The 26,061-nt window shown below is 38.0% G+C and overlaps 1 protein-coding gene across 2 annotated transcripts in view; it reads left to right on the top strand.

The window, feature by feature from the left end:
• LOC117664772 (sodium channel protein type 4 subunit alpha-like) overlaps window positions 1–25,592 on the top strand; it is a 131,505-nt gene extending 105,913 nt beyond the window's left edge. For both annotated transcript variants that reach the window (XM_034416072.1, XM_087892221.1), the window contains 8 exons: window positions 3,767–3,940; window positions 6,162–6,284; window positions 7,353–7,640; window positions 8,844–8,897; window positions 8,982–9,119; window positions 13,613–13,717; window positions 16,351–16,621; window positions 22,143–25,592. In XM_034416072.1, the coding sequence (XP_034271963.1) occupies window positions 3,767–3,940; window positions 6,162–6,284; window positions 7,353–7,640; window positions 8,844–8,897; window positions 8,982–9,119; window positions 13,613–13,717; window positions 16,351–16,621; window positions 22,143–23,395 (2,406 nt within the window). In that variant the 3' untranslated portion in view covers window positions 23,396–25,592. The remainder of the gene's footprint in view (window positions 1–3,766; window positions 3,941–6,161; window positions 6,285–7,352; window positions 7,641–8,843; window positions 8,898–8,981; window positions 9,120–13,612; window positions 13,718–16,350; window positions 16,622–22,142) is intronic.
• Window positions 25,593–26,061: the final 469 nt, after the last annotated feature.

A 26,061-nucleotide genomic window follows, 5' to 3' on the forward strand; every position in this document is an offset into this window, starting at 1 on the left:
TCACTGCCCTCATTGCATCTGCAGAAAACCACCCAATGGCCCTTTTTTGTGTGACTCACTCCCTCCTCAATCAGGGAGCAAGGGAAGACCCTTTACAGGGCAGAGCTGAGGATTTTGTACAGTTTCTGCATGATAAAATTGCTCAGATCCAGATTGGATTGGATTCTGACTGGGCAGAATCCAATGGGGAGACTAGGGTAGGTCTTGAGAGTAATATCTGGGTTGAGTTTGACACTGTTTCTATCAAGGAAGTGGACAGGATTATGGGTAAACTTGGTTCCTCCACTTGCTTATTGGATCCTTGTCCCTCCTGGTTGGTTTCGGCTGCCAGGGAGGTGACTAGAGACTGGATCCAGGCAATTGTCAATACTTTGTTGAAGGAGGGAGTCTTTCCCGCCTCTCTTAAGGAGGCGGTGGTTCGACCTCTCCTCAAAAAGCCTTCCCTGGATCCAGACTCACTTAATAACTATCGTCCTGTCTCCAACCTTCGCTTCATTGTGAAGGTTGTTGAGACTGTGGTGGCGCAACAGCTCCCACAGTTCCTGGAGGAAACGGAATACCTAGACCTGTACCAATCGGGCTTCCGACGCGGGCACAGCATGGAAACGGCATTGGTCGCTTTGGTGAATGATCTCTGGTGGGCTCGGGATGGTGGTTGTTCCTCCATCCTGTCCTACTTGCCCTCTCAGCAGTTTTTGATACCATCGACCATGGTATCCTACTGCAGCGACTTGTGGGGTTGGGGGTGGGAGGCACTGTTTTACAGTGGTTCTCCTCCTACTTCTCAGGTCGCTTGCAGTTTATATGGCCAGGGGAGCAGAGGTCCACCCCGAGGCCCCTAAATTGTGGGGTACTTCAGGGGTCGGTTCTCTCCCCCCTGCTCTTTAACATTTATATGAAGCCGCTGGGTGAGATCATTCATGGCTTCGGGGTGAGATATCATCAATATCTGATGATACCCAGTTATACATCTCCACCCCAGACCACCCCAGAGATGCCCTTTCCATGATGCCCCATTGCCTGGAGGCGGTGCAGGCCTGGATAGGTAGAAACAGACTCAGACTCAACCCCTCCAAGACTGAGTGGCTGGGGATGCCAGCATCTCGGGTTTCAGAGACCCCATCACTTTTGATAGGTGGGGAAAAACTTGTCCCCAGTGATAGGCTTGCAGCTTGGGTGTCCTCCTGGATGCTCGGCTGTCCCTAGAAGACCACCTGACGGCCGTGACCAGGGGGGCCTTCGCACAGGTTTACCTGGTGCGCCAGTTCCGCCCTTTCCTGGACCGAGATGACCTTCGCACGGTTACTCATGCCCTGGTTACTTCCCGCTTGGATTACTGCAATTCCCTCTACATGGGCCTGCCCCTGAGATGCACCTGGAGACTCCAGCTGATCCAGAATGCAGCCGTACGGGTTGTTACTGGAGCCCCTCGTTACTCCCATATAACACCTCTCTTGCGTGAGCTGCACTGGTTACCAGTGGTTCTCCGGGTCCACTTCAAAGTGCTGGTTTTCACCTATAAGGCCCTACATGACTTAGGTCCGGGATATTTGCAGGACCTTCTCCTGCCTGCCTCCCACCATCCTGTTCACTCACATAGGACTGCTCTCCTCAGGGTTCCGACGGCGAACCAATGTTGTCTGGCGGTGCCCAGGGGTAGGGCGTTCTCTGTGGGTGCTCCCACCCTCTGGAATGAGTTGCCTACCGAGCTCCGGATGGCTCCTGATCTCTGTTCCTTCCGTTGGGACCTGAAGACTTGGCTGTTCAAGCAAATAGGCTGACTCTGATTCTGGGTTTTATTATTTATTATTTATTAGTTAATTTGGTTTAAAATGGGATTTTGTTGTACATGTTTTTAATTTGTGTTTGCCGCCCTGAGTCCTTCTGGAGAAAGGCGGCATATAAATACATGAAATAAATAAATAAATAAATAAATAAATAAATAAATAAATAAATAAATAAATAAATAAAGTAAAAAAGTCACTTGATTAATATGGGTTGCAGAGAGAGATTTATGAATTTATGAAAAAGTTCTAATAAAACGTTTGTGTCAATTACTATAAAATTTCATTATATCTATTTGTTCTTATCATCCTGAGTCACATAGTCTGCCTTCCTCATATAGTTGTCTTTGAATGGAGCAGATGGAAGAATGTTAAACTGAAACTGTGACAAAGTTCTATGATTTGGCATTTCCAAGATGATAACATACTCAATGAACTGTAGAGTCAGATTTCATCTCCAAAACCTAGCATGACTAGGAATAGACTTAAGTCACTTTACCATTTAGCATCATGGACTCAGTAATCTAAAGATAGCAAGCAACAACTCTGGAGAGAGCACTTGGGTTAGCAGTTCATGTCATAATGTCCTCTTGCAGGTCAAATGAAATTTATTAAATTCCAAAGATTATTGAAGCAAGCAGGTCCATTGAACTGAGATTAAACTTCAAAAATTAACCATTACCAGCCAAAGCTGAGTCTTCATCTTGAGTAAATCAGACTATCCCCAAGACATTGTTCAGAATGTAGTACTTGCTCTGCAATTCTCCTTGATAAATGTAGTACCAATTAACTGCAAATAATATCCAGCAAGATTTATCTTGTTGATGATATAGATTTCTTGTAGGAACAAACTATTATGGTTCATTAAGTGGCTAATAAAGCAGTTCGGTAGAATTTTATCAGCCCAACCAGTAGTAAGATATAAAAAAGAGGTTACATCAGGATTTCAAGTGGTAATTTTGAAGTTCCTTGTGGCTATTTGCAACAAGCAACCGTTTGCCTCTGAATCAGTTGTAGCATAGTCAAAACCTAATGGACATGACAGATCTCTGGATGCAGCAAAAACTATTCACCTGAGGGAAAGTAGTTCATCAATCTATAAACAAAATATTTAAATTCACTAAAATGTACTATTGATCAGGAGTTTTATAATTTGCTAAATTATTTTTAAACGGTAGAATATGTTTTATGGAAAATATGCACCATGGGAATTAGAAAGTAAAGAAGTTCTTAAAATGGTAATTTAAAAAGCTTCATATAGGTTCTTAAAATATTTTTATATAGTTCTCATGCTAATTTAATATAGTGCTCATTTAAATTTGATAAGCCTATATTATAACATATCAAGCAAAAGAAAACAAATTAGCATTAAACCTGATTAAAATAAATCACATTGGAAGATACTGTGTTAATTAAAGCAGTAATAAGAAGATATACCAAAGTAAGAATAAACTCACATGCCTGATATCATTATACAAGAGAAAAATGGTTTTTTTTAAAATAGAAAAATAGCATTCAGAGCTTGTGGTAAATTTCTGTTCTTTCAAAAGAACATCTCCAAGATCTGATAAGATGTACATTAAAAAAAACCTCAGGGCAATGAAATGTTTAAGGCATTATCTAGGTCAAAATTTGGTGTTAGGCTTTTAATACTGTTATTTTCTGCTGAAACCTTGAAATCTCACCATCAATAACTTAAATAATGATGTAGGAAAGTAAGCATAACATTGTGGAAAACATGCACATACTTATTGCAAACTCAAGTATTAAACATTGAAGATGGGATTCCCAGGAATTTTCTACATATTTCCACACCTATCTTTACAATGTCCAAATCCTTGTGTATATTCATTACACCTCCTGTTCAGTAATACAAAGTTATGCCCAGAAGGGTAAAAGCCATTCATGCTGTGGCTGCTTTTACTGTTTTTATGTCTTGTCAAAAGGTCTCAAAAACTGCTCTGCCTTAATTCCCCTTTCAGGCTTTTGAAGATATCTATATAGAACGCAGACATACAATTCGCACCATCTTGGAGTTTGCTGATAAGGTCTTCACATATGTTTTTATTGTTGAGATGCTGCTTAAATGGGTAGCCTATGGGTTCAAGGTCTACTTCACCAATGCTTGGTGCTGGCTGGACTTCCTCATTGTTGATGTAAGTTGCAGCTTTCTGGAAGTAAGCAATCTGGGAAAGATTCCCAAAGATTCCTTTGGTTTGGCATTAAATCTGAATGTGATTCTGAATAGAAAGATTCAATTTTAAATTTTAGCCCTCAAGATAAGAGAAAACAGTTTCCTTCTGATGAATATCTAAGGACACTTGAAATGAATTCAGGAACCAGATTCTTTCCCCATAGCTAAATTAAAATGCTATTGACCCATGACTAAGTTGGCAGGAAACTATGTACCTTGTAACTTGATGTTCCTATTGATGATCCATATTCTCCCTTTTATTGAATCTGTTCTGAATGGCTGCTGAATGATGTTCTCTTGTTTATGATTTTCAGCCTATGATCAGCCAATCACTTATTTAATTCTACAGGCTTTGCAACCTTCTTTAGGATCTTATTACCCGTATTTTCCGGGGTATAAGATGACTGGGCGTATAAGACGACCCCCGACTTTTCCTGTTAAAATATAGGGTTTGGGCTATACTCGCCGTATAAGACTACCCCTCTTCCAACGCACACCAAATAAAAATTAAAAAACATCAACTGGCTCACCCACAATGTAAAAGCAGCTGTGCTAGACCCAAAATGGCTCCTGCAACAAGCAGGAACCTCACACAGCCACAAAAAGCCCAAAAAAACAACTTTCACACTTTACACACACACAACACAACACAACTGGCTCACCCACAATGTAAAAGTAGCTGTGCTAGACCCAAAATGGCCCCTGCAACAAGCAGGAACCTCACACAGCCACAAAAAGCCCAAAAAAACAACTTTCACACTTTACACACACAAAATTCCACATACAGCTTTGTGAGATTTTGTGTGTTTCTGTAGTTAGAGTGAAACACTACAGAAACACACTAAATCTCACAAAGCTGCATAAATATTATTTTATTTTATTTTATTTTTATTTTTATATGAAAACTAAATTTAAAACTTCCTAAACTTTAAATGGCTAGGTCTAAAAAAGAACAACTAAAAAAAACCCCAATTAACTATTTTTTTTAAAGCTCCCAAAGGGGAAAAAAACTTACCCAATAGAACAGGGGTGTCCAACCTTGGCAACTTTAAGACTTGTAGACTTCAACTCCCAGAATTCCTCAACCAGCTTTGTTTTGCTGGCTGAGGAATTCTGGGAGTTGAAGTCCACAACTCCCTGCCTGTTTGATTGCAGGCAGGGAGTTGCTTGCTGATGGAATGGATTCAGGCAAGCGAAGCAAGGCAAGCGTTGCGACTAGCAGCTAAGGTAAGCAAGCTGGAGGGGGAAAACTTTTTTTCTTTTACATGGCTCTGGCGATCCCAGCTGCGTTGCCTGATTAGCAGGCAATGCAGCTCGGATCGTCAGAGCTTGGATCGCCAGAGCCATGTAAAAGGAAGTTTACATGGCTCTGGCGATCCCAGCTGAGTAGCCTGATTAGCAGGCAAAGCTGGGATCGTCAGAGCTTGGATCGTCAGAGCCATTTAAGGCTCGTCAGAGCCTTTCGGGCTGGTCTGCCTGGTTACAGGAGAATGACACCCGGCGTATAAGACGATCCCCGAATTTTGAGAAGATTTTCATGTGTTAAAAAGTCATCTTATACGCCAGAAAATACGGTAGTTGGCAGGAAATCTCCACTAATCATTGGACTTCAGCAGAAAATGCTAATATATATATATATATATATATATCTTATTTCTTCTTGTACAGAACTGAAAGACTTAGGTTCAATACTGCTTTTCTCCCCAGCAATTAAGGGAGGCAACAGAAAAATTGCAAACATAGCTAACTTGGAAGGGAGGCAATGTGTATGAATGAATCTGAACTATAAGGATGCTACTAAGCATCCTTCTGAAAGAGTCTACTCCTGATCATTGACTCTCCATCCATCAGTGTAATGGATGGCAAACTGCATATGTACACAGTCTTGTAACACTGGATGTTGTCTGCTTAAAGCAATACAATATTTTAACATTGGTACAGCTAAAGATAACTGCCACTTTCATGGGCTGGGCACACGATAAAGGCAACATCATGGGAAAATGGCATAAAACAATATATTGCCAGGACATGTTTATATCATGGTTATATTAAAGCAGCATATAGCTCAGGGGATTCAGGAAATCTGACCCAGATGTTCCTATGTGCAAGATATGGGAATATATTCCTTCTTCTATAATTTCATCATTTGTTACTACTAATCATTTCATTTTCTTTTTAATCAGGTCTCCGTAATTAGTTTAACAGCAAACTGGCTAGGCTATTCAGAGCTGGGAGCTATCAAATCCCTGAGGACACTCCGAGCATTGAGGCCGCTTCGGGCTTTATCCAGATTTGAAGGCATGAGAGTAAGTGTGGTGTGACGATCCATGATTTTATTTCTCCAGTTTCCTTCCATGCCATGGGAATTTCAGAGGGTATGAATATAATCCCTATAGAAAATAGCAATAAAAGCCCAAACCTACCTTGAAACCATTTTCAGTATTTTGACTGGCTGTATAGGTTGCCATTTTTTTCTCCACTGTATTTACATTTTGCTTTCTTTGAATGAAGTTATAACAATAGACATGGAATAGTTCCATTTTGTTCTGAAAGATGATCACAATCCAAGACTATTGGATATTTAGAATAAATATTATAAATAGATGGAAATGAAAATTGGGGACATTCACTCCAGGGAAATATGATGATGAAGATGAGGAGGAGGATGTAGTAATAGTGATGATGATGCCCAACTCTCAATGACTCTAAACATCTCAAAACATTAAACAAAGAAGTTACCAAAAAATCCCATATAAAATAAAAAAAACCATGGCAAGTGGCCTGGGTGAAGAGTCAGGTCTGTCCCATCCCTTGCCTTTACTTTCCAGAGAACAAGGAAGGGTCTCTCCTGAAATGATTCCTCCACCCTTATTCCTTCTGTGGCTAAATAATTCTTGTATGACCATTGCTCTGGCTGCATTTCTTCCTCCTGTCTCCCGTTCTCGTAGCCCATTATGCCCCTTGAGAGACAGATCCTTGAGAGTTTCACTTGTTTTTTTTAATTTTTATAACATTATTTTAAATTAGATTATAAAATATGCAATTATTTATTTATTATGACTATGATTTTTTAGGAACCAGTTCTCTTGATTCTTGCTTTACATAAATGTATAGACTATTTGTATCTCAGAATGATCTATAGCAAATGAACCTACAGATTGCCAATAATTGTGAAATGTCTATAGTTATGTTAATGTTGCATTTTACTGCCTTTTCTGTACTAGTATAAATTTAACTTGAATTCTCATCTCCAATCTAATTAAGAATATAAACCAAAAACACCTTTTTAAGAGGACATATTCTGAATTTGTGAAAGGTTTTGAAGTTGATTTACTTTTATTAAATCCTGAGTAAATTCTTTCTCCTGATACTAGGTGGTTGTAAATGCTCTTTTGGGGGCCATCCCCTCCATCATGAATGTTCTCTTGGTATGCCTGATCTTCTGGCTCATCTTCAGCATTATGGGGGTGAACCTCTTTGCAGGGAAGTACTATCGCTGTGTCAATACCACCACAGGCGAGCTCTTTGAAATCCAACATGTAAACAACAAAAGCGACTGCATTGATCTTATCAATGTTGAGAATGCCACTGATGTCCGTTGGGTCAATGTCAAAGTCAATTTTGACAATGTGGGCTTAGGCTATCTCTCCCTTTTGCAAGTGGTAAGTAAGGATCCTTTCCCTTAAAAAATGTTCTATTTTAGCTGGAACCTGTCTTTCTTATATAGAGGCTCATATGAAAAAATGCCAACTAAAACATTGGCTAAAACTATCCTTCTCAGCTGATCCTTTGACCTATTTAATCCTAGTCAATAAGTTGATTTCTTCCAGGAAGAAAAACATAGCTTGAACCCAAATTATTTTGACCTGTTTGTAGTCCAGTTCAATTTTTAGAACACCTGGACCTAAAAGAAAGACTCCAGAGAAGAAAGAGTAAGTTGATCTGGATATGCAGAGAGAGGGGACCAAAGCCTCTTTTTATTGCAATGGCATTCATTTTAGTAGATTGTGGCTATCTCTCTCTAATTTATATTTTTTCCTATTAATTTCCTACGTTTTCTTCTGATTTAAACTATCTTCCCCTAATTTTCCTTGAACCAAACCAAATTTTCTCTGCTTTGTGATCAGGGCAAAACACATCCTTCAAAATATGTTTTTTATTTCTACATATTTGTGTTCTATATTGCTTGTGGGGAGGTGGGGGAGGTCTCCTATTCCTTCAGAATTATCTCTATTTCCCCCTCTAAAATAGGAATGATAGTGTTTACTCTTTACCCTCATTGAAACTACCAGTATTCAAAACACTTTGGATCGTATATCCCCCCCACCCCCCACCACAAAGGGTTCACATTCCAGCCAGTTACACTGTACAGGAAAGATAATTTCAATCCAATGGAGATGAGTTTCTACTTTTTTTTGTTTTTATGAAGAAATTACATGCATATACTATTCTATTCTATTTCCTCTTCTCCATTTGTTCTTTACAAACTAAGCCAAATTATTCAGAACAAACATAATTTGTTCCTTCTGTATCTGCTCAATCAATATATATATATTAGCAGATGGTTCTAATTTTCATTAAAAGGAACATCCTAATAAGATGATATAATCTCCTTTCTCTCACTGTTTTAACAAAGTCGCTTGTGTGATTAAATAAACATGGCTATCCTCATCCTTTCTTATTCTCTCTTCACAAGGAATATTTTTTATTCTTTTTCTTTAAAAAGTTAGAAAATGAGAATGAAAGATGTAACTTCCAACCTGAGGTGCCCATTCTGGGCTATAAATTTACATATGTTTTTTACAAATTCAGAGTCCTCTATTCTCAATCAAAATGAATATGTCCTCTGTTATTCTTCCTCGTAGGCCACTTTCAAGGGCTGGATGGACATCATGTATGCAGCTGTTGATTCCCGTGAGGTAATTTGGAAAGACAATGTTGCTTTGCCTCTTCTGAAACTTTCATGGAGGAATTAACGTTCATTACTTCCTTTGCTTTTCCAGCAGGAGGAACAGCCTCAATATGAAGTGAATCTCTACATGTATATCTATTTTGTCATCTTTATTATCTTTGGGGCATTCTTCACTCTCAATCTCTTTATTGGTGTAATCATTGACAATTTCAACCAGCAAAAGAAAAAGATAAGTATCTTTAATTTGTTTTATTTATTTATTTTGTTCGAAAAGCATATGCTCTCTTTCAAATAAGTAGTTCTGGAGAGGTTTTTACCAACAGCACAGACAATCAAATTACCCAAATTGCATGGTCCCTGCAACTATTCTATGTGGCCAGACTATTTTTCTTTTGGCTGTTCTTCATATGAGAAAAAGGGTACAGTGCAGCCTTCTAGTGGTTCAGGTTATCCATGGCAGAGGCCAGTTCTGGAACCTTATGACAAATGCTGGTTCTGATTTTCCATAGATTGTTATCTACTTTCCAAGTAGATACACTAGAGCTGACCAAGGCAGATGCATGGGATAATCTTATAAACATTAGAACTGATTCACAGATTGCTGTGAATAATCTGTGAGCCTGTAACTGCAAATTGGATAACTGAATTATAATTAAGTTTCAGGGATCAGATTGAAGCCTACCTTGAGTTCCCAGAGCCTAAGAACCTGTCCTGAAAACCAGAGCTGTGGTGTAGGTCATGTAGCATAATAATCCATGAACACACAGAGTGGAAAGTTAAACTGAGTGAAAGCTCATTCCTTCTTAAGAAGCATATTTAACTTACAAGGAAGAGAAACTTCCCCTGCAATGTCTTCAGAGAAAAACCAGAAAGTCCCATTGCCTCTTGAAAAAAGCACCTTTGGGTTCCCCTGCAAATACACATTAAAAAATCCTTTTATTAAAGCATTCCTACAAATTTGGAGGGGAGATAACAAATACATATTACCAATATTGACATGCTTTAGGACTTTGATGCATGGTCTCTGGTACTAACTTGAATATTATTATTATTAGTATTATTGTTCATTGCACAGTCAGCCAGATGTTCAGACTGGTTTGGCATTTTTGTCTACCTATTTGTCTTCCTTATCCCTTACCTGGGATAGGCAGATCTGAATGTTTGATGGTGTTACAGCTATCATAGCAGGATGAAAGCTGTTTCAAGTAAAGTTATCTTTTGTAATTGACTGATGGCGAATTTGTCAATGCCAATGGTGTTCAAGTGGTGCTCCAAGGGTTTTGGGATTGCTCCCTAGACACCTATTACTATTGGTACTACCCTACCTTGCCTTTTCCATAGTTGTTCTATTTCTACTTACAGGTCTTTGTATTTTGTTATCTTCCTTAGTTATTTCTTTTCTATTCTGCTGTCTCCAGGGACTGCCACATCCACCATCCAGACTTTTTTTTTTGTCTTTCTTATCAATAATTGTTAACTCTGAAGTGTTATGTGGCAGGTGCCTGTCTCTTTGAATTCTAAAGTCCCAGAGCAATTTAATTTTTTCATTTTCTATGACTTACTCTATTTTATGGTCCCACCAGTTCTTGCTTGCAGGCAATGATATTTCTTGCAGATCTTCCAATGCACCATTGTTGGTACTTTGTCATGCCATTGCTTGTAATCAGTCTGTGCAATCTTCTTGTAGCAGCTTACCAAGTGGTCCACTGTTTCTTCAACTTCTTTGCATAGGTAGCACTTATTGTCTGTTGCTGTCTTCTCAATTCTGGCTTTGTATGCATTTGCCCTTACGACTTGATCTTGTGCAGCCAGAATTAGTCCCTTGGTCTCTATCTTCAACTTTCCTGCTCTTAGTCATTGTCAGGTCTTGTTATTATCTGCTTTCCGTGCTATTTTTTTTTTTTTTAATGTATTGGCCATGTAGTGCTTTGTCTTCCTATGCCTCCATTCTATTCTTCATTTTGTCTTTCTTGTAGGCCAGTTTGGTCTCTCCAGTAGTCAGTAAGCCTTCCTAGCATTCTAATTTCAGTGCATCTTCTTCATTGTCCTTCAGATATTCTCCCAAAGCCCTTTTTTCTTTTTCAGCCATCTGATATATTTGCAACATTCCACGTCTACCTATTTCCTTGGTAGGTGGCGTCTGTCAATGTCATTGTAAGGATGAAGAGCATGATTCATGATCATTATTTTTCTGGTCTTCTTATCCATTGTTTTTAGTTCTGCTTGAGTCCAGTCCACTATTCCTGCTATGTATCTAATGACTGGAATTACCCAGGTGTTGATTGCTTTGATGGTATTTCCTCCATTGAGTTTAGACTTTAAGATCTTCTCCATTCTCTTGATGTACTCACCACTATTTTTTTTCTTGACTTTAGTGCAGGGGTGAAATCCTACCAGTTCGGACCAAACCGGTAGTGATGATTGGCATCGTAGCAATCATCCCTGGTGGTCCCACCCCCACCTGCCTGGTCATCTGCTCAACAGGTCAACTGATCAAGTTAGCAAGAGAAATTTGGCTAAATTATTGAAGGATGTGAATGAAGCTGTAAAGACTACTCCAACAGAAACATTAGTTCAAACAAATCAGCTATTTTACGCAGCACCTTATGTTACTGCTGAAGAATTGGGCTTGAAAATTGGAAAGAATAAAGCAATTAAGAAGGGAAAACAATTTGGCACTGATAAAGGTGCAACAATTGCTATTAAGGCAGGAAACACTGTTGAAGATGTTGGATTCAAACTTGATAATGAAGAGTTGATAAAAGAAGTAATACCAGAAGAAGGATACAAGTACTTAGGAGTTTGAAAGCTTCTAATCTGTTGCACAACCAACAGGAAGGAAGCTATTTCAACAAAATACATAAAGCGAGTCTGGAAAATCTTGTGATCAAAGCTGAATGAAGGAAATATCATAAAGGCAATTAACACCTGGGCAGTGCCTGTAATATGATACTCAACTGGAATAATTAATCGGACTCAGCTAGAACTTGATAACTTGGATAAAAAAAAAAAAGACAATAATGACAATGCAACATGCTTTGCATCCAAAAAATGTTATTGATCAATTGTACTGCAAGAGGACTCTTACAAATGAAACTGTGGAAAAGGAAAAACACAGCTTAAATGACTACATCAAAAAAAAACTAAAGAGCATCTGCTAAAGATGAATAAGAGAAACTCTTGAAAACAGCAAGATTGAAAGCAGAATATCAAAAGGAAACAATTGAGCATCGAGTTTCTATCTGGAAAAAGAAGCCTATTCACAGTCAATGCCTAAAGGACATTGAAGGAAAAGTAGATACAAAGCTAACATGGAGCTGGTTGAATTCAGGGATGCTGAAGAAAGAAACTGAAGGCTTCATTTTGGCTACCCAAGAACAAGCCCTGCAGACCAATTCCATGAAAGCAGAAATTCAACATGTCAGTAGCAACAGCGAATGCCACTGATGCAACAAGAAAGATGAAACAATGGATCGCCATATCAGTGGCTGCAGCAAAATCTCACTGATTTCAATCATGTCATGATCAAGTTGCCAAAATCATTCATTGGAAGCTTTGACAGAAGTGGGTTTGAATGCAGCAAAAATTACTGGGAACACCAAATAGACAAAGTTCTTTAAAATGAGCAAATCAAGATCCAATGAGACTTTTGGATCCTAACAGATGGACCAGGGGTGGGGTTCTACTTACCTTTACTACTGGTTCGCAGTGGGACCGCACGCACATGCTTGCTTTGCTCGTGCACGCTCTTATGTGCATGCACAGAAGCATTTTGATGTCATCGGGGTTGGTGGGTGGAGCCTCCCGCTGGTTTTACTACCGGTTCTATAGAACCAGTGTAAACTGGGGGCAGCCGACCACTGAGACAGACATCTGGCCCACAACACACCTGACTGATATCAATATTGTGGAAAAGAAAAAAGTCTGGTTTATTGATATTGCAATACCAGATGATGCACAAATTTATCTATTTATTTATTTATTGGTTCGATTTATATGCCGCCCTTCTCCGGAGATTCAGGGCGGCTTACAATGCGTTAAGCAATAGCCTTCATATTTTTGTATATACCTGCTTAGTAGGGCTTTTGGCCCCCCTAAGCGATGTTCTTTTTTATACAAAGTTTATACAGTTAAAAAGTCAGTTTATTGCCCCCACAATCCGGGTCCTCATTTTAGCTACCTTGAAAGGATGGAAGTCTGAGTCAACCTTGAGCCTGCTGAGATTTGAACTTGCAGTAATTGCAGGCAGCTGGTGCTACTTAACAGCACTTTAGTCTGCTGCGCCACCAAGGCTCACCAAGGCTCAAATTGAAGAGAAACAACTAGAAAAAAATAGCAAAATACTGAGATTTGCAAATTGAAATTGAACTGATTGTAGAGGAAGAAATCAACAGTTGTACCAATAGTAATAGGAGCGCTTGGAGCAATACCCAAAAGGTTGCCTAGATACATGGAAATTTTGGACTTATCAGATCTGAATATTCTGACACTGCAAAAAAACCACCAAACTTGGAACTGCCTATATATTCAGATGTTACCTTAATAGCTCTTAGGTCCCTGTTAGGGCTTGAACTGTTAAGTTTTTACAAGTTCCAGACTATGAATCGAACTGAAGATTATTGTTTAAATCTTAAATAATAATAGTAACAACAATAATGTTGATGATAATAATAATACTACATGATTTCACATCATGTCTAATAAGGGTGATTCTTTTTTTACTTTGGAGGCAAAGATATCTTCATGACAGAGGAACAAAAAAAATACTACAATGCCATGAAGAAACTAGGTTCAAAAAAACCAGTGAAGCCCATTCCAAGGCCCCAGGTATGCCATTCTCAGGATTCAAGTCTGTGGTCAGTGTCCATGTGAATTTTTTTCTCAGAAACACCCCCCCCCCCACACACACACACTTGTATTTAGATACAAAAGCTAATCTAACTACCGTATTTTCCGGCGTATAAGACGACCCCGACTTTTCCTGTTAAAATATAGGGTTTGGGCTATACTCGCCGTATAAGACTACCCCTCTTCCAACGCACACCAGATAAAAATTAAAAAACATCAACTGGCTCACCCACAATGTAAAAGCAGCTGTGCTAGACCCAAAATGGCCCCTGCAACAAGCAGGAACCTCACACAGCCACAAAAAGCCCAAAAAACCAACTTTCACACTTTACACACACAAAATTCCACATACAGCTTTGTGAGATTTTGTGTGTTTGTGTAGTTAGAGTGAAACACTATAGAAACACATTAAATCTCAGAAAGCTGCACAAATATTATTTTATTTTATTTTTATTTTTATTTTTATATGAAAGCTAAATTTAAAACTTCCTAAACTTTAAATGGCTAGGTCTAAAAAAGAACAACTAAAAAACCCCCCAATTAACTATTTTTTTTAAAGCTCCCAAAGGGGAAAAAAACTTGCCCAATAGAACAGGGGCTTCCAACCTTGGCAACTTTAAGACTTGTAGACTTCAACTCCCAGAATTCCTCAGCCAGCTTTGCTTTGCTGGCTGAGGAATTCGGGGAGTTGAAGTCCACAACTCCCTGCCTGCTTGATTGCAGGCAGGGAGTTGCTTGCTGATGGAATGGATTCAGGCAAGCGAAGCAAGGCAAGCGTTGTGACTAGCAGCTAAGGTAAGCAAGCTGGAGGGGGAAAACTTTTTTTCTTTTACATGGCTCTGGCGATCCAACTGAGTTGCCTGATTAGCAGGCAACTCAGCTGGGATCGTCAGAGCTTGGATCGCCAGAGCCATGTAAAGGGAAAAAAGTTTTTTCCTTTTAAATGGCTCTGGCGATCCCAGCTGAGTTGCCTGATTAGCAGGCAACTCAGCTGGGATGGTCAGAGCTTGGGTCGTCAGAGCCATTTAAGGCTCATCAGAGCCATTTAAGGCTCATCAGAGCCTTTCGGGCTGGTCTGCCTGGTTACAGGAGAACTACACCCAGCGTATAAGCCAACCCCTGACTTTTGAGAAGATTTTCATGTGTTAAAAAGTCGTCTTATACGCCGGAAAATACGGTTAGTCAGAATATTCATTGTCTCACTAAATGATAATATATTATTTCCAGTTTAGTAACTTTTCTTAACTATAGAGAAATAAACAGAATAAGAGTTGCATGCAAAACTAAGTTAGTTTGCAAAGGTCAGTAATTTCTTTTCAGATACATATATGTAAACAAAATATTCTTACTTATGCCAAAATTTCTATAGGAAATAAAGGAGCACAGTCAATCTTTGATTTAATGAACTTTGGTTGGGCAGGTTTTGGACACAACTGGCAAAAGCTCTTGTACCATGTGTTTCTGCACATGCATAAGATCCCATTTGGATTTAATGGAGATTTAATGGAGATTTTGAGACACTTTCCCACTCTCTGGTAAATTGAGAATTTGCTGTACAAGACTCTCAGTATCATAAAAATAAAGAATACATCTGTCAATACATAACCCTTTAGAATTATCACAATTGCTTGAAGTCTATTTTTCAGAAGGTAAAGATGAAGAAAAAAAGAATTGAGGTCAGGTTTCTAACAAGTTTTCATATGCCCTTAATTGATTACTATCTTTTTCTACCAACTTTTTCTATGTCTTTCTTTCCTTTGCATCCAAGTTTCTTTTTCCTGGATTCCAAGTTCTTCATTTACTACTGTTTTCTAATACCAACATCTTACTTTTTTCTGCCCATTATATCTACTGCAGTGATTTTTATAGAGGCATTATCATTAGCTTTTATAGCCATTGTGATAGTGAGTACTGTATATTAATGGTCCCTACAGAGGCAAACTGATATTACAAGTGATTCCAGGTAATTCCTTAGATCATTATCTTTCCCTCCAATGGCTCAGGTCTTAGAGGATAGTGATATCACCACAAATTGTGAGATTAAACTATTTCAGTTTACTTTGTAGAAGTTAGGAAATATTAAAGGTGACACTGGATGAATTAGACTTTACAAGAAATATCACAGCCCAACATTAGCCATTTTCTCACCAAAGTTCAACAGCATTATCTCAGCAAGTTCTGAAGTCCATTAAATGGACTATGAGTTATCCATCCCTCTCATAGGAAATCTCACAAATCATAGGGGTCAGGTGTCTTAGCATAATGATGAGATTCTAGGGCAATACAGTGATCTTGTTTTTTCTCAAAACATTAGGAATTTTTATTTTTTTAAAAAATAATAATTCAGAGTCAAGAGACATTTCTTATTTTAAAAAGTAATGTTTGCTACTTTTTGTGTCTTCAAAGTAGCTTCAAAACAGTAAAAATTGGAAAATTTTACTTTTGGGTAGTATACTGAATGATTTAGATTTAGCCCCTTAGCACTTCAACTTTTTTCTTTGAGTTTTCTCCATTTCTCTTCCCTTTTTTTCGTTTCCATGTTTGTCATTGTTCATGTGTCTTGCACCCTTCCTGTCTTTCTGTCATACACACATGCATATCTATTATTGAAGAACAAGTATCAAGGGATGATCTTTGACTTTGTGACTCAGCAAGCTTTTGATATAGTCATCATGATCCTCATTTGTCTTAACATGGTAACAATGATGGTGGAAACAGATGACCAAAGCCAAACCAAGATAAATATCCTTGCTCAAATCAACTTGATCTTCATTATCATCTTCACATCTGAATGTTTTCTCAAGATGATTGCCCTGAGGCACTACTTTTTCACTAATGGCTGGAACATCTTTGATTTTGTTGTGGTCATTCTCTCCATTGTAGGTAAGAAAAAAAAAATAAGCATAACTGATTTGTTTCTAAAATATTTCAATCAACGGTATGTTCAATGGAAATAGTAAGGCATGAATAAAGGTGGTATAGGATGACTACAATTAGCTAAAAGCTATTATGTAACCAACATACTCAAACCCAACTCCTGGAGCAGATATGGGCATATAAATAATCATGTAATCAATACCTTTTTCAAAACAATATTAATCATGAAGGCATGCATGAATAAACAATTTAAAATATTTTTAAAAGTGCCTAAAATGAAGAGAAAATCAAAGGTGAAAAAAAATGATAAAATAGATTTATATTTAATGGCATGATATGCCCATGTACACAGGAAATTGAAATTGAAATTGAACTGACAAATTGTACCAAATAACAATTGTAATCATTATTACTAAAATAGTATTCCCACTTTCTCCTTAACAAATCTTGAATGTACTATTGATGGTTGGAGGTTGTGACAACAAAACAAGCAAAAAAATCTTTGAAAATTATTCCAGAGTTTATTTGTTGCTTTCATTATTTGGCAGGGGAGTTTTCCATTCCTTCTCCTACTTCATCCATCCTCTGGAAGATAATCCATTTGATTTCTTATCTAGACACTTCCAAGAATATTGCCAAATCTCCACAATTATTAAAAGAATAACAAAGATTTTTCTTTGCTGTTCATAGGCAATCCACATTTCTGATTATGAAACTAAAAAACTTCATGACTATAAGTGAGATCTGCAATTCAGTCTACATTCTGTTTCTGTTCTTTAAAAAGGGATGTTTTGGATCATTCTTTTTATATCCTGCTACTGTGCTTACTATGTCTGTAGATCACTCTGAGAGCTATTCCTTATCTGTTCCTAAACAAATGACAAATTTGACCAAGTAATCATTTTTTCTTGCCGTATCTTCATATTGTTGCCTTCATCTTATGCCCAATGCAGAGCTGAACACTTAAAATTATCTTTAGCAATTCTAGTTTTAAACCAGAATCACCAAATAGGGAGGGATCTTGGAGGTCTTCTTGTCCAACCCCCTGTTTAAGCAGGATACCTATACTATTATGGATAAAGGCCATCCAATCTCTTCTTAAAACCTCCAGTGATAGAGCACTTACCACTTCTGGAGACAAGCCATTCCACTGATTCATTGTTCTCACTGACAGAAAATTTATCATCTTTATTGATCTCTGCACTTTTTCTAGAGTTTAAACATCTTTTTTGTATTGTGGGGACCAAAACTGTACACAGTATTCCAAGTGTGGTTTTACCACTGCAGTACAAAAGGTACCAACACTTCACATAATCTTTATACTGTTCCTCTGCAACCTAAGATTACATTGGCCTTTTTTGACTGCTGTCACACACTGCTGGCTCATATTTAATTGGTTGTCCACCAGGTCTCCTAGATCCGTTTTGCAGTTACTGCTGTTCAGCCAGGTACCATCTATTCTATACCTGTGCATTTGGTTTTTCTTGCCTTAATATAAAACCTTATTTTTTTCACTACTGAATAGCATTTTGTTGGATAGGGCCCAGTGTTCAAGTCTCTCAAGATCCTTCCCGATCTTGAGTCTATCTTCGAAAGTTGGCATGTTGTTGGCAATTCCCCCAAGTTTGGTGTTATCTGCAAATTTATGAATTCATATCCTTTCATTTAATCATGTTGAAGAGTATTGGGCCTAAGACAGAACCTTGAGATACTTCCTTCCATGTAGAAATAGTTCCATTAAAAACTACACAATGAGTGTGGTTGATCAGCCACTTACATATCCATCTGGTGGTGATACTGTCTATTCCATATTTTTCTATCTTACCAAGAGGTAGGCTTTGATCTGTTTTATCAAATGCCTTAGTGAAGTCCAAATATACTATGTCCATCTCATTTCACTGGTCCACTAATTTATTCACTTTGTCAAAGAGTGCAATAAGATTTGTCTGACATGACCTGTTTTGGACAAATCCACAATGGCTTCTAATAATAGTTTTGCTTGTTTCTAAATGTTAGCAGATCCACTGTTTATTTTTTCCTGGATCGTTCCTGCTATTGATGTCAGACTGATAGATCTGTAGTTTTCTGGATCCATCTCCTTTTTGGAAGATTGGAACTACATTCACTCCTTTTCAGTACTTCCCCAGTGCTCCAAGATTTTTGAAAAATTTGGTTCAGTGGTTCCGAGATCACATCTACCAGCTCCTTCACAATCCTGGAATATAATCCATCTGGTCCTAATGATTTGAATTCACATTCAAGTGGATAGATGTTGCCTTATCATTTTCTTGCCTATTTTGATTTGTATTCCCAATCTGCCTTTTATAGTACTGTTTTGTTTGGTTGAACTGTTTCTTCCTTTTGTAAAGACAGAAGCAAAGAATGAATTAAGCAGTTCTGCTTTCTCCCTGCTGCCTGTTATCTTCTTGCCATCTTGTCCCAATAGTGAACCAATTATTTCCTTGAGGTTTTCTTGTTTTTTACATGTTGAAAGAAACTTGTTTATTATATTTTTAAACATTTGTTGAAAGGCTTACTTAATTCTGGGCCTTAGTTTTCCTGACTTCATCTTTGCAGATATAGATAGATAGATGATAGATGATAGATACAGTAGGTAGGTAGGCAGGCAGGCAGGCAGGCAGGCAGGCAGGCAGGCAGGCAGGCAGACAGACAGACAGACAGACAGACAGACAGACAGACAGACAGATAGATTCTGCCCACTCTATATTGATAATTCTGCCATCTTTATAGGATTTCCATCCAAGAACTTTCATACTTTTTACTGTTTATTTCATTGAGGGGGAGTTGCACTATTTTGCCTATTCCATTCTGGCTTTGAGAGCAGTGATGCCAAAAAACTGGAACTGGACTCCTTGGACTTCTGCTATCAGCACCACCATTCTCTGGCAGCACTGGTTGACCTCCTTAGCATTGCCTCCTGCTTCATTCCATGACCATCTTTAACAGGCTTAATCTTTAGCCAGGATATTTTTTTTTAACACAGATTTATTGGTATTCCAGAAGAAGGCTAGATCTGATTTCAGAAATAGCCCAACTGACAGGTCATAGGCATGGAGAAGGAGGAATGGGATGATCACAGCAGTTAGATTGACATAGATGGGTGGGTATGGCCAGGTAGGTGCAGAAGACTGGGCATGGCTGGCTCGGTGCTGCTGACTCAGCACTGCCAATTTGGCGCAGACAAGTGGCAGGGACAAGTGGGCATGGCCAAGTAGATGCAGATGGGTGGACAAGGCTGGGTTGGCATAGAACAAGTCACAAGAAGATGTGGGGACAACTCAGTATCCCATCAGCTCTTCGCTTCCTCAAACTGCTGACAACCAAGCATGTGCATGCGGGCGCACGCACACATATAAATCACATTCTCAGTTTGGGGACTTTTGTATGCATCTGTGCTTGGAAGCTGCCAGTCGTGCCCGGGCTTGAGGAGAAGAATCTGTCCTTTGGCATGGTGGGTGCTCACATGCACAAGTGCACACACAGACAGTCAGACAGACAGTCAGACAGACAGACAGACAGACAGACACACACATATCATTCCAAGCTTGGGTACTTGCTCATTCTGGCATCACAAGTTGGCAGTAAGATGCAGATCATGGACCAGCAGGGAATAGCTGAGAGCCATTACAGGATACTTAAAGTCTGGAGGAAGTTTGCAAAGGGAGGTACTGCAAAAGGAACACTAAAGAGAAAAATGAACAATGAAGTCCCTAAGTGTCTGCATTTGCAGAATTGAAAATTTGTGTTCCAAAGGGGAGCCCCCAGCTTGCTAATCAAGATGGGGAAGGACAACAAAAGTCCCCAAACTTCAAATGGGATGCATAATTTCCCAGCATGGATTCAGATAAAAGTCCCCAAATGCAGAATGGAGTTTTTGTGTGTGTTTGTGTGCGCACGCTTGGCTGCCAGCAGTTCTGGGAGTTGAGGAACTGGTGAGGAGTTATCCCCAAATCCAGTTACTTTGTGCGACTTGTTCTGTGCTGACTCAGTCACACTCACCCATCTAATATAACTATAATGGAAGATCAATTCCACATACTTCTAATTTATGTTTTTGTTTTGATAATTTGGTTCCTGAAAATTTATTTTCTTATCATATATTGTCAGATTTTTTTGATAACATGGGTAGTCCTCACTTAGCAACAGTAATTGGGACCAAAATTTTCCTTGCCAAGCAATGTGCACAGAAACCACAATGACAAGTGATTGCACCCCTTCAGTTCCAGTTAACATTATTAAGCAAATCCCATAAGGTCATTAAGCGTGACATCACATGGTCACCATTTGGGACTCCCTGCTGGGAAGTTCCCCAGAACTTTTCTTGTAGGAAGCCAGCAGTGAAGGTTGCAATTACATGATCATGTGACTGTGGGTGCTTCAATATCATGATTGCAAGCCAGCTACCAATAACCCGGATCGTGACTGCATGATGCAACTATTGGCACAATGGGATTCAACTATTGAAGTACAAAGACCCATCATAAGTGCCACTTTTTCAACACAGTTGTAAATTTGAACAGTCACTGAGTGAGTGGTAGTTAGGAAGGAGGAACCACCTTTAATATATTTATTATCTTGCTTGTTTCTTCTTTATAAATATTCTATATCTATGTAAGAAAGTTCTTGTCACAATTCACCTTTTTTCATACTCATGAACATAAATTTTTGTTCCAAATTATCAAAGGTTTCTTTACATCTAAAAATATCATGGCCATTTTCTTATCTTTCTGGATTAATTATCAATAGCATTCAAAATATATCTGATATTATCTCTTTAATATCTCTTCAAAACAAATCCAGCCTGATTTGGGTATATTACTTCAGTTGAAGGCCATTTTCTTTCTTTGCAATTATTGTTATAAAAAGTATATAATTGTGTAATTAAATATAACTCAAGACATAAAACACTATATAACTAAAGATAACTTCCCTCTTTATAAATCAAAAAAATTAAAGCTTTCTTCCAGGAACAAGGCATTGCTTGACATTGTCAAATTTCATTCATTTTCTGAATTAATGATTTAACCAGAATTTTCTGGAAGATCTTGTAGTGCACTTCCAAAAATCTGTTTGGTCCTGAAGAGTTTTCATTTTTATTTTTGAATTATGTTTTTGTTTCTTCCTTAGTAATCGGTTAATTAAAAGTTTCCTTTTGTTGTTGAATCTGTTTTCTAAGTTGTATTGTCTAAATACTCTTCAATCTGTTTTAATATGTGTTTGCTATATAATAATTTAATATGATTTTATGTCATTTTCTTTCACATTTTCTGCACCTTTTTGTATCCTTTCTGCATCTAAAGTATTTCACAAATATTTAGAAGCCACTCTTACTTTTAAGTGACCTGTTTTTGTTTCAGATTGATAGTCCCTCAATAGTTGAATTTGATATTAGGGGGAATTTTCTATGTACAATGTTTATGTGATTACAATGAATTATTAATAATGATTTTTGAAAAATGCTGTGGTATTTTGTTATATTCTGAGAAAAATGTTTCATGTCTTTTAGGACTTGTCCTCTCGGATATTATCGAAAAATACTTTGTATCACCCACTCTCTTCAGGGTCATCCGATTGGCTAGAATTGGGCGTGTTCTTCGGTTGATCAGGGGAGCAAAAGGCATCCGAACTCTGCTCTTTGCCTTGATGATGTCTCTGCCAGCATTATTCAACATTGGCCTCCTCCTATTTCTGGTTATGTTCATTTATTCCATTTTTGGAATGTCAAACTTTGCTTATGTAAAGAAGGAATCTGGCATTGATGACATTTTCAACTTTGAGACGTTTGGTAACAGCATCATCTGTCTTTTTGAGATCACCACATCAGCTGGTTGGGATGGCTTATTGAACCCCATATTGAACAGTAGTCCCCCAGATTGTGATCCTCATCTGGAGAACCCTGGCAGTCATGTGAAAGGTGATTGTGGCAATCCTTCCATGGGCATCTGCTTTTTTTGCAGTTATATCATTATCTCTTTCTTGATTGTGGTTAACATGTACATTGCCATCATTTTGGAGAATTTTAATGTAGCCACAGAGGAAAGCAGTGAGCCCCTCTGTGAAGATGACTTTGAAATGTTCTATGAAACATGGGAGAAGTTTGACCCTGATGCCACACAATTTATTGCGTACAGCATGCTTTCTGATTTTGTGGATACCCTGCAAGAGCCACTACGAATTGCTAAACCCAATAAAATCAAACTGATCACTATGGACTTGCCAATGGTTCCTGGAGATAAAATACATTGCTTGGACATTCTCTTTGCCCTGACAAAAGAAGTTTTGGGAGACTCTGGAGAAATGGATGCCCTGAAGGAATCAATGGAGGAGAAATTCATGGCTGCAAATCCCTCCAAAGTATCTTACGAGCCCATTACCACAACACTAAAACGAAAACAGGAGGAAGTTTGTGCCATCAAAATCCAAAGAGCATTCCGCCGATATCTGTTAAAACGATCAGTGAAACAGGCCTCATATCTGTACAGGCAGAGTCAAGATATGGACACATCGAAAGAAAATGCCCCAGAGAAAGAAGGAATGATTGCAGACAAAATGAATGCATTGTATGTCTCACAAGTAGAAGTGGAAACGTCCCCAGAAACAGCTCCATCTCTTGTACTTGAGCCAATAAGCAGCTCTGAGATTAAGAAGGATTCTGGTGAAATGAAAGAGCAGGACGATAATGGCAAGAAGGGAGATGACTCTGGAAAAACTAAAAAAAGTGAGAATGCCAAACGTGGTGTAAAAGAGTCATCTGTATAATGAACACACATATAGACAACAAATGTTGGTGTATGGTTCCAAATGACCTTTTTCACAAAATTCTTTTGGCATCTTCTTTTTTAGTACACAAACAAGGTTCCTTTGCCAGATTTCAGGTACTTCACACCACACTTCAACATTGAAAGCAGAACCCTGTCTGATTTCTGGCTTGTTTGCTTGTTTTTAAAATTCACCACAAATTGCAAAGTGTTTTTCCCCCTTCTTTTCTCATAATGTAAATGTGAATTATCTCCTCTTCTGGTGAAAAGACATCCTAGTTTCATGTTAGTTCATATGTTCCATAGAATGCTCCAGAATCAGTTTGATTATTCTAAGTACCGATTCATATCGAATTAGTTGAGAATCGACTCTTTATTAGTAGAATGATTAAGCAGAGCTAGAAGAAAAGGGGAAAAGAAGGAAGTCTTTAATTCACTATAATCAGGTTCAAGCTTTGAATGAAAACAGATCATTTATGTAGAATTTCACCAGAATCTCTTTAGCTTCATGTGCTAAAAAATGTGCCAAGAATAACTGTTATTTAATTATTTCTCTGATCAATTATGCAATTTTTCAGAAAGCTGAATATTTTACTAATTTATTCTGTTAATGCTGGGGAAATGTCATTGGGCATGAAAGCCTTCAACTGAATCCCTGAACAATATATGTATGGTATGTTTGTATATATATATATGTAGGTATGTACAGTATATGGCTTCTGAGAATTCATTTACTTGTATTCTTTTACTTCTTTTTCAGCCATAAGAACTAGAAATATGCTTGCTTTTTCAGTCAAAACTGAAGTTTCTAGTTGGCTGAAATTAATGCCCATTGCCAAATTTGGCTCACATGTAGAAACTGGATATGATCGTGGAAAGTAAAATATGCAAAGCCTGACCTTAGTGATTAGTGCTTCTTAAATCCAGTTTGAAATGGTTGGAAAATACTCATCTTTAGCAATTTCCTCTCTTCTTTGTATGTCTTTCTTGAAGATGCTAGCAATGAAAGTTAGGATCTGTACTTGTCTTCAGACATTAACAACTAGGTGAGGGTCTCTGACTTCTTTAAAAATAATAATATTAGTAGACATAAACGTTGGCCTTAGGATTCTTTCCAGCATGTGTGGGTGCAAAATGAATGGCATGGACTAATAGTTGAGATAACAGCACAGTTTAGGAACACAAAACTGCAGTGTCTTAATGATTCAATTTTTTATTTAAATAATTTGAGCAGGCTTAAAAAAGATCTTTGTTAGAAGTGGCTGAAAGTCCAATTAAGTCTTAATTAGACACTACCAATATAGTTTGTTTCTTTTCAACAAAAAGAAATAATCAAAGGTGATGTGCTAATCTGTTCTCAGGATTTATTGTCAACTTCATAATTTTTCTAATTCTTAAATCTACAGATAATCTTGGAATGTATGCTGCATTTTTTATTTGCTAATCCACTTTTTTCTTCTTTAAAGAGCTCTGCTTTAGAATGAGTCACGCATTACATTCTGATTCACAGTCCAAATTGCAGTTTGCATCTTCCCCTTCTCTCCTCCGTTAACTAGTCAGGAGGAGCAAAATTTTCATGCACAGAGAGGAAAGGGTGATCCAGAGGAAAAGATACATTTCCCAGGAGATGATTTGTTACCCAAAAGTTGAACAGGGAGGAAATCTGATAGCTAGGTATGCCATCAAAAATTTCCCAATAAATTCTGCTGAGAATAGCGTATATATATATATCTGTATAATAGTGCAGTATTGTGAATGTTTTATTTATTTTTAAAGCATTTACACAAGAAGAGTTTGTCAGCAATTTGTATCAGCTTAAGAAAAATAAAACAGGAGAAAGATTATTCCTTAACTTTATTCTCCCGCCTGTCCCTTAATCAAACAGGATTCCTTTTTACTTGTCCCATTATTCAAAGTCTGCCTTAATGGCAGCCATTGCTGCCTTCTGTTGGTAGCAGAATATTGATCCCAGTTCTACATATTCTCTAGGATTTATGTGAATGTAATCAAACTTAATGGGTGGATGTTAGAAATCAACAATTAAATTAGCCATAATGTCATGCCCTATAAATAAGTAGCCTGTAGTACATCCAAATGGAATATTGTAGTGGTCGCAAAATCTCTGTTACAGATATATGTACCATCATGAAAATAATAAAGATGTAAATAAAGAAAATAAAGCTGCATCTTTAGATGTATCTTGGCTGTGTTCTAAGTCTGCTGTTGTTCACCTTGTTGACTATGACTGTTGTGCAAGGTTTGCTTCAAGCCATATTATGAAGTATGCAGATGATACAACAGTATTGGTTTTATTAGAGAAGATAATGAGGATGCTTACCAGGATGAGGTAAAAGGTTTGGTCGACTGGTGAAATAAAAACAGCCTGGTTTTAGATGTAGGAAAAGCAAAAGAGATAATTGTTCATTTCAGAAAAGGCAGGCTCAACCTCTGTGTACAAAAGATTCAACTATGGAGAGCGTTAATAGTATTAAGTTTCTGAGTGTGCAGCTGATAAGGAGGTTACTTGGTCTCTCAACAGTGAGACACTGGTGAAGCAAGCATAGAAGCACCTGCATTTTTTGTGTTATATGAGAAGAGCACATCTTCCTTACCATATCCTTACCACTTTCTATAGAGGGACAATTGAAACCATCCTTTCATTGTAAT

Source organism: Pantherophis guttatus, chromosome 4 (genome assembly GCF_059756535.1).
Source record: "Pantherophis guttatus breed Tessera chromosome 4, ASM5975653v1, whole genome shotgun sequence".
Lineage (NCBI taxonomy): Eukaryota > Metazoa > Chordata > Lepidosauria > Squamata > Colubridae > Pantherophis > Pantherophis guttatus.